Here is a 12274-nt window from a genome sequence, read left to right on the forward strand (position 1 = left end):
CTATCTATTGTACATACAATTGTTGTTTTCTGTACAGATTACCACTGCTGTAATTAAACGGGGTTCTTTTCCACATCATGTCTGCATTGTGTGATCTGAACGAGCCTTAAACCTAAAGCAGCCCCATCTATCGTGGGAAGACGGGATTCCTCAACTGCTTAGAGGACAGCTTCTTCTATTTCAGCGCTTCTCAATCTGTGGGTCCCCAGATGTTGTTGGACTACAACTCCCATCATCCCTGAGCTCTGGCCTTGCTAGCAGGGGGTGATGGGAGTTGTAGTTCAACAACATCTGGGGACCCACAGGTTGAGAAAGGCTGTTCTGTTTCATGGGTAGGCAAACTAAGGCCCGGGGGCCGGATCCGGCCCAATCGCCTTCTAAATCCGGCCCGTGGACGGTCTGGGAGTCAGTGTGTTTTTACATGAGTAGAATGTCTCCTTTTATTTAAAATGCATCTCTGGGTTATTTGTGGGGCCTGTTTGGTGTTTATATATTAGTAGAATGTGTGTTTTTATTTAAACTGCATCTCTGTTTAAATACAGATAGGTAGCCGTGTTGGTCTGCCATGGTCAAAACAAAATAAAAAAATTCCTTCCAGTAGCACCTTAAAGACCAACTGAGTTAGTTCTAGGTATGAGCTTTCGTGTGCATGCACACTTCTTCAGATACTCTGTTTAAATAATATGTTTTTCAAAATATGGTCTGGCCCCCCATAAGGTCTGAGAAACAGTGGAAAGGCCCCCTGCTGAAAAAGTTTGCTGAACCCTGTAATAATAATAATAATAATAATAATAATAATAATAATAATAATAATAATTTATTATTTATACCCCGCCCATCTGGCTGGGTTTCCCCAGCCAATCTGGGTAGCTTCCAACAAAACACTAAAATAACCTATTAAACATTAAAAATTTCCCTAAACAGAGCTGCCTTTAGATGTCTTCTAAAAGTTTGGTAGTTGTTTTTCTCTTTGACATCTGGTGGGAGGGCGTTCCACAGGGCGGGCGCCACCACCGAGAAAGCCCTCTGTCTGGTTCCCTGTAACTTGGCTTCTCGCAGGGAGGGAACCACCAGGAGGCCCTCGGAGCTGGACCTCAGTGTCCGGGTAGAACGATGGGGATGGAGATGGTCCTTCAGGTATACTGGACCCCTATTTCTCAGGGGAGGGGGGCTGCGCTCAGTGGCAGAACACCTGCTTTGCATCCAGAAGGCTCCAGCTCCAATCCTTGGTCCCTCCAGTTAATAGGATCAGGGAGGAGGTGGAAGGGGCAGGTGTTGGATTTGAAAGACCAGGCACTGCCAATCAGTGCTGGCTAAACGGGCAAGCGAGGTGGACCTGAAAGAAGGCAACTTTCTCATCTTGCCATCGGCTTGACCCTTCTAATCCTGGCAGCAGTTTTGAGTCCTCAAAACGAGGCAAGGGAGGAGCGTCTTCATTCGGCGAAGTTGGAATGTTTGTGAATGTTCTGTAACACCAGAATGGCCCAGCCAACACTTGGTAGGTTCCACAAGGAAAAGGCGGCAGCAGCTAGGCTACATTCAATAGGTTTTTAATCAGAATATTCGTTTGCAATCCCCATTCTAGTCCCGACATTACAAAATAAACAGGTTGCTACATTTTTAAAAAGAGTTTGAATCTACAGTGGTACCTTGGTTCTCAAACATAATCCGTTCTGGAAGTCTGTTCCAAAACCAAAGCGTTCCACAACCGAGGCGCGCTCTCCCATAGAAAGTAATGCAAAATGGATTAATTGGTTCCAGGCTTTTAAAAACAACCCCTAGAACAGCAATTTAATATGAATTTTACAGCTCTTGCCATCAGAAAGTTCATCCTGGTGTTTAGACGGAATCTCTCCTTATAGTTTGAAGCCATTGGTTTGGTTCTTGCCCTCTGGAGCAGCAAAAAGGAAGCTTTCTCCACCTGTCTTGTGACTATCCTATCACCTGTCTCCCTTTCCCCAGGCTAAACATGCCCAGTCCCCTCAACCGTTCCTAATCAAGACTACTTTCCAGACCCTCAATCATATCGGTCGCCCTCTTCTGCACACCTTCCAACTTGTCAACATCCTTTTTAAATCGTGGCATCCAGAATGGGACAAAATATTCCAGGTGTGGTCTGACCAAGGCAGAATAGAGTGGTTCTATGACTTCTCTTGGGACGCGGGTGGTTTAGACCCCAGTGCCGATCAGAAGGCTGGCGGTTCAAATCCCGCTCCCGTTGCTCGGTCCCTGCTCCTGCCCACCTAGCAGTTCGAAAGCACATCAAAGTGCAAGTAGATAAATAGGTACCGCTCTGGCGGGAAGGTAAACAGCGTTTCCGTGCGCTGCTCTGGTTTGCCAGAGGCGGCTTAGTCATGCTGGCCACATGACCCGGAAGCTGTACGCCGGCTCCCTTGGCCAATAAAGCGAGATGAGCGCCGCAACCCCAGAGTCAGCCACGACTGGACCTAACGGTCAGGGGTCCCTTTATCTTTAATTTAACATGGGGATGAGCAGTTAATAAAAGTTTGGGTTCTCTTTTGTTTGGGGCTTCCATCTTGTTCCACCTTGTGGCAGGTGGGAGTCCTGTCACGACAGTCTTCAATAAAGACCAAGCCTACTGGCTGCTGTTTTATAATAATAATAATAATAATTTATTATTTATACCCAGCCCATCTGGCTGAGTTTCCCCAGCCACTCTGGGTTGCTTCCAATCAAGTGTTAAAAACAATACAGCATTAAATATTAAAAACTTCCCTAAACAGGGCTGCCTTCAGATGTCTTTTAAAGAGAAGATAGCTGCTTATTTCCTTCACATCTGGTGGGAGGGCGTTCCACAGGGAGGGCGCCACCACCGAGAAGGTCCTCTGCCTGGTTCCCTGTAACCTCGCTTCTCGCAATGAGGGAACCGCCAGAAGGCCCTCGGAGATGGACCTCAGTGTCCAGGCTGAACGATCGGGATGGAGACGCTCCTTCAGGTCTACTGGGCCATTTAGGGCTTTAAAGGTCAGCACCAACACTTTGAATTGTGCTCAGAAAAGTACTGGGAGCCAATGTAGGTCTCTCACGACCGGTGTTATATGGTCTCGGCGGCAGCTCCCAGTCACCAGTCTAGCTGCCGTTTTGCTCTGGTATTCCTTGTTTTTTTCCCCAAGGGATCCCTCAGATTTCTCCGTTAACAGTGTGCACGTTCCTCATGTGCTTTAAGAGGTTGGACTTGTGGTTGAAGGCCTTGGAGCATTGCTCGCAGCTGAAGGCCGGCTGGGCCTGGTGGGTGCGGCGATGCTGCAGGAAGGTGGAGCGGTGCGTGAAGGCTTTGGCGCACTCACCGCAGCGGTGAGGCCTCTCGCCGGTGTGCACCCGCTCGTGCTCCTTGACCGAGGCCTCCCACTTGAAGCGCCGGGCGCAGTGCGCACAGGCGAAGGGCTTCTCCTGCGTATGGATGCGCAAGTGCTTCACCAGGCAAGAGGTGCGCTTGAAGCGCTTCGGGCACAGGTGACAGGGGAAGGGAGCCTCGTTCGAGTGCACCTTGCCGTGCTTGTCCAGGTCGGCCCGCAGCTTGAAGCGCTTCCCGCAGGTCCGGCAGCGGAAGGGCCGCTTGGCCGAGTGCACCAAACGGTGTTTGATGAGGTCAGCACATCGGGTGAAGGTCTTGGCGCAGCGCTTGCATTGGTAGGGTCGCTCGCCCGTGTGGATCCGCTGATGCTCGCGGAAGTTCGTCAGGTACTTGATGTCCTTCTCGCAGACGGCGCAGCGGAAGACGTCCACGCCGGCGGGAGCGGAGGGGACCTGGGGGCACCTCAGCTTGCCCGACCGGACCGTCACCTTCTCCCTCTTCTTCCGGGGGCGGGTTTTAGGAGGGGTGCGTCCGGCATCCATGGGTTCCAGGCACCTGGCAAAGATGGAGCAGAGGAGGCTGGGGTAGATTTATTTACAGTGGTGCCTCGCAAGACGAAATTAATTCGTTCCGCGAGTTTTTTCGTCTTGCGACTTTTTCGTCTTGCGAAGCACGGACTTTGGAAAAGCTTCAAAAAGCACCAAAGTCTTCAAAAACCTCAAAAAAGGCTACCACACCGCGTGCTGTGAGTTGCTCCTCGAAGTGAATGCAGGGCTTTAAGAAAAAGGAAACAAACTTGCAAGACGTTTTCGTCTTGCGAAGCAAGCCCATAGGGAAATCCGTCCTGCGAAGCAACTCAAAAAACGAAAAACCCTTTCGTTTTGCGAGTTTTTCGTCTTCCGAGGCATTCGTCTTGCGAGGTACCACTGTATTCATTTCATAAAAGGCATACACTGATTTATCGGAAAAGGAAAAGAAAGATTACTGGGAAATGATACTACAGTGGTACCTCGGGATACATACGCTTCAGGTTACAGACTCCGCTAACCCAGAAATAGTACCTCGGATTAAGAACTTTGCTTCAGGATGAGAACAGAAATCGTGCGGCGGCAGCTGGAGGCCCCATTAGCTAAAGTGGTGCTTCAGGTTAAAAACAGTTTCAGGTTAAGAACAGACCCCCAGAACGAATTAAGTACTTAACGCGAGGTACCAGTGTATTCAGTTCATAAAAGGCATACACTGATTTACTGGAAAAGGAAAAGAAAGATTACTGGGAAATTATACTAGATTCAAGTAGGTAGCTGTGTTGGTCTGCTGTTATGATAAGCAAACTAAGGCCCGGGGGCCGGATCCGGCCCAATCGCCTTCTAAATGCAACCCCCTGGTGGTCCAGGAATCAGCGTGTTTTTACATGAGTAGAATGTGTCCTTTTATTTAAAATGCATCTCTGGCTTATTTGTGGGGCATAGGAATTTGTTCCTTCCTCTCCAATATAGTCCGGCCCCCCACAAGGTCTGAGGGAAGGTGGACCGGCCACCTGCTGAAAAAGTTTGCTGACCCCTGGTAGTCAAAATAAATTAAAACTATTCTTTAAAAAGATAGTTAAAAAGACCTTAAAACTCCCTTAAAAGAATCAAGTATTCAAAAAAGTTATATGATCTAAGTATTTCAAAGAATCCTTGCAAAATAATTTTATAATTATAATTATAAAATTAGAGACCAACTGAGTAGTTTTAGGTATAAGCTTTCATGTTTGGTACAGGCTTCCAAATGGAGTGTGTTTTTCTGTGTCTGTGTGTACCCCAGGCGTTCTACTTTTAGTGCCACTTCTTGATTTAATCCTCCAGACCCAAGCTTTGCAGTTTTGATTCTTTATTTCTCTGTCCGTTTTGATTGGGGGTGGGGGGAAGGAACCAGAAGGAAACATATAAATAAACACAGGCACGTGCACCCAAGAGACAGAGGTGGTCCTGGTTTCTCTGCCCCCACGCCCTCCTGCATGCTGGTTTTGCAACCAGGCTGAAAATTTAAATAAATTCTGGGGGGCGGGCTAAAAACAACACCACCACCACACAGGCTGATTAGCAACCCGCACCCTTATTGATAAATAAACAAATATCAAGCAGTGAGCATTGCAAAGCCCTTAATAGCTTTAAATTGTATTTTAATCAACTTGTTTTTATTATTGGCTGGGGAGGGCGAGGTATAAATATATTATTATTATTATTATTATTATTATTATTATTATTATTATTATTATTATTATTGCCCTTAATAGCTTTGCAATGCTATTAGCCCCCCCCCAAAAAAACCCCATGCAATCTCACTTTATGCAAACCCCGCCACTTACTGAGCTCCAGCAAGAGGGGGCTGGGGGTCAAACTGCCCACGGAAGCAGATAAAACTCCCCAAATCACAGCTCAGCCATTACACTAAGAGAGGCGGCAACAAAACCTGCCTTTTCTGGCATAGTAAGGGTAAAGTCACGCTGCCCATACTAAAGATGGCTGCCTTCGCCTCAGCCCCGCCCAAACAGCACGCCTTATTCTCCCCGCGAGTTGGCGCAGCGCTCTGATTGGCTGCTGCTCCAACTCTCGCGACACTTCCTCTATCCTGCAGTTTCGACGGAAATGGACTGCCATAGAGCAGGAAGGGATAGACAGGCCAAGGGGGGGAAACACACACACACACACTCGAATAACTATGATTTTTAAAAATAATAATACTGGATATCTATCATCGATATGTTGCCGCAAGGCAGCGCTGCCTTGTGCCTTTGCAACTTTACGGTAGAGCGCGGCCTATACTTCCGGTAATGATGGAGGGCGGCGCTCTAGCCATTTCCCTCTTCATGGTGGAAGCTGGGTTAAAAACAAGAACGGCGGCCGCCTCAGCGTCTCCTCTTCGATCGCTGGCTTTTGATTGGTTGCCCGTCGCAAGAGCGCGAGGCGCGGCCCTTACCCAAAATGGCCGACGCGCGGCCCTCACCCAAGATGGCGGCCGTCGCTAAGCGGCGCCCTCAGACAAAATGGCGGCCAGCGAGAAGCGGCGCTCGGCGGCGGCGGCGGCAGCCGGGAGCGACCCGGTCCGGCCGTCCCTTCCCTCGAACGGCGCCCCGTCGGAGAGCGAGGCGGAGTTCCTCCTGCAGGCCGGCGTGAGCGACATGGTCCGCGAGGCCCTGCTGAAGGTGCTGGAGGCGCGGCCTGAGGAGCCCGTCGGCTTCCTGGCCGGCTACTTCGAGAGGCTGGCGCAGGGCGGCCCTGAGGAGGCGGAGGCTGCAGATGCCTTGTCGGCGGCCGACGGCGGCGGGGAGCCCCGGGGGCTACTCAGGGGGCGCCTCGGACGGGCCTTGTGGTACCTGAGCCTGGCTCACCACTCCCACAGGTGCGGCAGGTGGGAAGGAAGGCCGGGGCGGGAAAAACTACAGCGCCCAGAATGCACCGCGGCAAGATTCGGGGCTCTTTCGCTGTGCTTTGGCGCGCGGGGCCTCCTGGGACATGAAGTCTTTCCCCCTTACCGTTTTTTCACCGTTGTTAGCCGCCCTGAGCCCAGCTTCCGGGATATAAATAAAAATGTATTATTTATTATTATTATTATTATTATTATTATTATTATTAGGAAGAGTGAACGCTTTAATTTTTTTTTCATTTTTTTTTCCAATTGGTTTTCACAACACTATAAACAAACCCATAAGACAAACAAACATAAATCATAGCCTCATTGAAAATTACACTTATTAACATTGTTAGGTGACTTCCTCGCTTCCCCTTGGTTGAATTTCATTGCACATCCTTTTAACGCTTTTCCAAATCACAGTTCTTGTAAAATTTAACTTAAACATTAACATCCTTAGATCTTCACATTATGAAATTAAACATATTAATTCGACGCTTAACATAAATAAAATCCTAAGCCAATTAAGTGTCGGCAAGCTGTTTTCAGTTAATTTAACTTAACATATTTAACTAAGTAATCATTAAATTTAATCCACTCTTCCTGATACTCCTCCTTAGGTCATCTTCATCTGACATTCTGCTATCGACTCCCCCCCCCCTCCGCCCCATTTTTCAGAGGAGAAGCGAATTACGAAGGGAGAACGCTCTAAAAACGAATTATGTTTTAAAAGCCAAGTTTTTTTTATAGGCTGACATCATTCTCGTTCCATGCAGTGCTTTTTATATATTGGGTTCAGTAGAGGGGGGTGCATTCGTTTTTTTATTTGTTGATACTTCCTTTTCATTGCATTTATTTTTTTAAAAAAAATAAAATCTGTTATTTCCTCCATGGACCACAAGGAGGCTGTGTTTTGCGGCTGCTCGCTCTCTGTATTTTACCTGCCAGGTGAGCTTTGTGGCGGAGCAAGGATTCGAACCCAGGATGGCACCCGGGTCGCTTTTAGCTGCTGCACGGCTTTCCGTGGTCGTATGACGGTAACTGGGCTGCTTCGCCCTTTTGCTTTGAAACAGCGCAGCCTAGCGGTTAGCCTAGACAGGGAAACAGGGGTTAATAAAATCCCTTTCCTTGGGCCAGCCGCCGTCTCTCAGCCTTACCTACCTTGAAGCACATGAGCCACTGAGTCAATGCAGCTCTCTCCACAGGACATAACCGTTTTTGCACTGGAATTTTTTGAAATCGGCCCTCAAGTACAGCCGAAGGCAGTATATTCAATCTCGCAAAAGTGAAAGCGTGTATTGTGGAATTGTTAAATTCTGCAAACGGGGTGACTGTGTCAAAATGACTAGGTGGGAAATAATCATACCGTGGACAAAATGTCCTTATCGTAGGCAGATTATTCTGTTGCTCGATATAACATAGGGCTCTGTCTAGTTACCGTATTTTTTTGCTCCATAAGACGCACCTGACCATAAGACACACCTAGTTTTTAGAGGAGGAAAACAAGAAAAAGAAATATTCTGAACGAAACAGTGGATTTATGATTTTTGTGGTTCATGCTGTGGCCACAGACATGTGATTTCACGGTGAGTTTGGGGTAGCCAAGTGCAAACATCTGAGGATCCATGTGGATCCGTGCTTTGTAACCACATTTTTGCGTCACGAAACAGTGGATGTATGTTTTTTTTGGTGCAGGCTGTAGCCATGGACATGCTATGTGATCTGATGGTGAATTTGGGGTGACCCAATGCAAAAATCCTGAGGATCCATGGGCTTTTACCTCCCCCCTCCCAGGCAGCCTCCTTTATCGCTAGCATCCCTTAGCTCTCTCCCGATCCCTTACCAATCAGCTGCTTTCTTTCAACACTCCCTTCCCTCTTGTTTGCCTTAGTGTCTTTTCCTTAGCTGGAACAGTTTTTTGCTCCTCCTTTTCTTCTAATTTCTCTCCTTATTGCTTTAGTCTTCCTGTTTCCCCCCTTTGCAAGTTTGCTGTCTTTATCTCCCCCCTCCCAGGCAGCCTCTTTTATCTCTAGCATCCCTTATCTCCCTCCCCAATCATTTGCTGATTAGCAGCTTTGTTTCAACAACCACTTCCCGCTTTCAAAACAAAAAGCACGATCTGCTTCAGGGACCACACATTCGCCCCATAAGACACACAGACATTTCTTATTTTTTAGGAAGAAAAAAGTGAGACTTATGGAGCGAAAAATACGGTAAATTGTCTGCTTTACCAGTGATCTGTTTTATGTTCCTTCCCGTAGGATGGCCTTTAACAACAACGTCAGTGTGGCTTACGATTCCTTGTCCGCCGCCGGCAGACGCAAGAAGCCCGGAGTCAGCGGGAAGCTCTACAGCGAGCTGCTAAGACTGATGTGCCAAGACAAGGGGACCCCAGAAGACATCGCTCTGCCCCTGCTGAGTAAGGTCTCCTGCCGCGACCACGAGGCAGTGCCCTTTGACATCTTCCGCTACGGGGTCCTCACCTGCCTGGTCCTCCTCGAATTCCTGGCCAAGGCAGACTTGCTTTTCAACGCACTGGGCGGTGGCTCGGGGGCAGCGGACAAACGAGTCTGTGCGGCGGTCCTTGGGACCCTGGAAGATGCCCTTTGCCCCGCCGAGGTCGCGGCCCCCATCCGCTTCCTGGAGGCCGGGTCCAAGCTTGGGCCGGATTGCTTGGCTTCAGCCATGGACAAAGCTCTGGCTGAGCGGAAACCCAGCATGGCCATGAAGAAAGAGGAGTTTCTCCAGAGAGCCTCGTCCATCTTCGTGGCGAGAGTGAAACCCGTCGAATGAGCTCTGAAGTCGGGTTTGTGTGTGTGTGCTTTGTCTGGTTCCCTGATCACCAACCTGGCTGTTCATCTAGGATGCAGAGACAATGCCTACTTCTTGTTTTGGGTCGGCGATGGAGAGAGATTGAAACGGAGCAACAATTTACCGACTTCGCTTTCTGAGGTTCAGTAGAGCTGCATGACTGATGTCCGAAACTGCTGCTCTTTCTTGAGTAAATCTCATGTCAAACACTGGATAGGTTTGAATGATGATGGTGATATTTAAATTGGGTTATTTATATTGCAAATTGTCTCCAATTTCTTTCTTTCTTCTTTTATTACACCACACAAGTCATTGCGCCAGTCCACACCTTTTCTGGGTGTGCCCAGAAAGTGGTCCTGTCTGCCCACCTTTCCCAGTCAGATTTTGGAAATCTGCACACAAGACCGGTGCTTTTTTACTGTGCATTTTTGCTCCCAATGCTGAACTGTGTTGTAAGGTCAGCTGTGTCCCGAGCTTAGACTTTTTAGTTTTATTAATTACAGTGGTACCTCGGGTTAAGTACTTAATTCGTTCCGGAGGTCTGTGCTTAACCTGAAACTGTTCTTAACCTGAAGCACCACTTTAGCTAATGGGGCCTCCTGCTGCTGCCGCGCTGCCCGAGCACAATTTCTGTTCTCATCCTGAAGCAAAGTTCTTAACCCAAGGTACTATTTCTGGGTTAGCGGAGTCTGTAACCTGAAGCGTATGTAACCCGAGGTACCACTGTATTTCAGAACATAATACAGTGGTACCTCTGGTTGCGAACGGGATCCGTTCCGGAGCCCCGTTCGCAATATGAGCAGAATACAATCTGCGCTTGCGCGGGTCATGATTCGCCGCTTCTGCACAGGCGCATGACGTCATTTTGAGCGTCTCTGCATGCATTAGCAGCGAAACCCGGAAGTAACCCTTTCCGGTACTTCCAGGTTGCCGCGGAACGCAACCTGAAAAGATTTAACCTGAAGCAAGTGTAACAAGAGGTAATTTCTGTACATCGCTTGGTTGTTTAAAATAAACCACAAAAAACTCAAAAGCGGTTTTTGAAAGGAATTAAACAATACAATTTTCAGCCAAAAGGGAAAAAAAGAAACAGCTTAGAAAACCGCAATTTAAAACATTCAAAAAATTGGGAATAAACTAAAAGCAGGTTAGAACACATTCTAGAAATATGGACGGGATTGTCTTAACAAAAGTGTTTTTAACCCACGCCGGAAATAATGCAGTGAAGGTGCCTGAGATCAACAGGCAGGGAATTTCAAAGTGTAGGTGCTGTCATGCTCCTTTTTTTTTACAAATGCACTTTGGAACTACCTGCATATTGATGTCAAGGAGGCACCTTCCCTGCACTCTTTTCTGCACCTGTCTGATGCTCAGGCCTGTTTCCAGGCTACATCTCCACACACTCTTTGCCTGACTCGGATGTACAGTGGTACCTCGGGTTAAGTACTTACCGTCCAAAAATGAAGGGGAAATGTGTGTGCGTCCTATGGGGCGAATGCAGGCTTTTGCTGAAGCCTGGAGAGAGGCTTTTGCTGAAGCCTGGTGCGCACCGACCCATCTTGCTCTCCAGGCTTCAGGAAGCTATCCGCAAGCCTTGGGAGCCCGCGGGAGTACCCGCCGGGCTCCCAAGGCTTGCGGACAGCAGCCTGCAGCCTGAAACCTGGGGAGCACAGCGGAGCGCGCCCCAGGCTTCAGGCAGCTCTCCGCAACCCTCGGGAGCCCGGCGCGAAGCCACGCCGGGCTCCCACGGCTTGCGGGGAGCTGCCTGTTCTGGGGGCTGGGGTCGGGGGAAGCTCGGGCTTCCCCCACCCCAGCCCCGTGCCTGGGGGGGAAATAAATTATTTTTTCTTTATTTCCCCCCCCCAAAAAAAACTAGGTGCGCCCTATGGGCCGGTGCACCCTATGGGGCGAAAAATACGGTAATTTGTTCCGGAGGTCCGTTCTTAACCTGAAACTGTTCTTAACCTGAAGCACCATTTAGCTAATGGGGCCTCCTGCTGCTGCCGCGTCGCCGGAGCACGATTTCTGTTCTTATCCTGAAGCAAAGTTCTTAACCTGAAGCACTATTTCTGGGTTAGCGGAGTCTGTAACCTGAAGCATATGTAACCTGAAGCGTATGTAACCCGAGGTACCACTGTATCTTTGAACTGAGAGAATGTCACTCGCTTGCCTGATAAGGGAATGTCTTTGTGCCTCTACAGAAACCTCTTGACTTTTGCATAGCTGGGACAAGCAAAGGTAATTGTAGAGCGGGGGTTGCCCAGTTCACAGTTCTGCAGACGCCGCAGTGGGCCAGAGTGCGCAGGCACGCATGCGCAAACTCTATTTCCGGCGCTCCTTTTGGTGCGGAGGAGGCATGCGCAACTTCCCATTGGCTGCAGGAACTTCCAGAGGTTAAACCAACGACTTTCCAGCCTCGGGAGGAGCGTTTGCGTGACACACCTACTACACACTGCAGCAGACACACTAACATGTCCTGACACATGGTTTGGAAAGCTCTGGTATAGACAAAAATGCAGTGGTGCCTCGCAAGACGAAATTAATCCGTTCCGTGAGGCTCTTCGTATAGCGGTTTTTTCGTCTTGCGAAGCAAGCCCAACGACAGCTTAGCGGATTAGTGCTATTAGCGGTTTAGCGGCTTTTAGCGGATCAGCTGATAAGCGGCTTAGCAGCTTAGGAAAAGGAGGAAAAAAAGGGGGGGAACCCGCAGGAACTCGCAAGACATTTTCGTCTTGCGAAGCAAGCCCATAGGGA

General features: G+C 48.8%; 3 protein-coding genes across 4 annotated transcripts in view; 2 read left to right on the forward strand and 1 right to left on the reverse strand.

Annotated features, from left to right (window-relative positions):
* LOC309333015 (uncharacterized protein) overlaps positions 1–6141 on the reverse strand; it is a 56798-nt gene extending 50657 nt beyond the window's left edge. The window contains exons 1-2 of one of the 2 annotated variants that reach the window (XR_014152352.1): positions 5667–6141; positions 2796–3871 (exon numbers count right to left, since the gene is read on the reverse strand). Coding sequence is in view for 1 of the 2 variants with exons in the window: in XM_081846451.1 (XP_081702577.1) it covers positions 3142–3858 (717 nt within the window). In the remaining variant the exon portion in view is untranslated. Of the gene's footprint in view, positions 1–2616; positions 3872–5666 lie in introns of those variants that run through there. The other variant, XM_081846451.1, reaches the window with a different exon arrangement.
* The window catches only part of MADCAM1 (mucosal vascular addressin cell adhesion molecule 1), a 122966-nt gene that overhangs the window by 10984 nt on the left and 99708 nt on the right, over positions 1–12274 (forward strand). The window lies entirely within an intron of this gene.
* On the forward strand, positions 6287–9785 carry TPGS1 (tubulin polyglutamylase complex subunit 1). Its single transcript, XM_081846397.1, has 2 exons — positions 6287–6700; positions 8971–9785. The coding sequence occupies exons 1-2, from the start codon at positions 6345–6347 to the stop codon at positions 9500–9502; spliced, it is 888 nt and encodes a 295-aa protein (XP_081702523.1). The 5' UTR covers positions 6287–6344; the 3' UTR covers positions 9503–9785.

The sequence above is a fragment of the Podarcis erhardii genome, assembly GCF_964252035.2.
Source record: "Podarcis erhardii genome assembly, chromosome: 18".
Taxonomy (NCBI): Eukaryota; Metazoa; Chordata; class Lepidosauria; order Squamata; family Lacertidae; genus Podarcis; species Podarcis erhardii.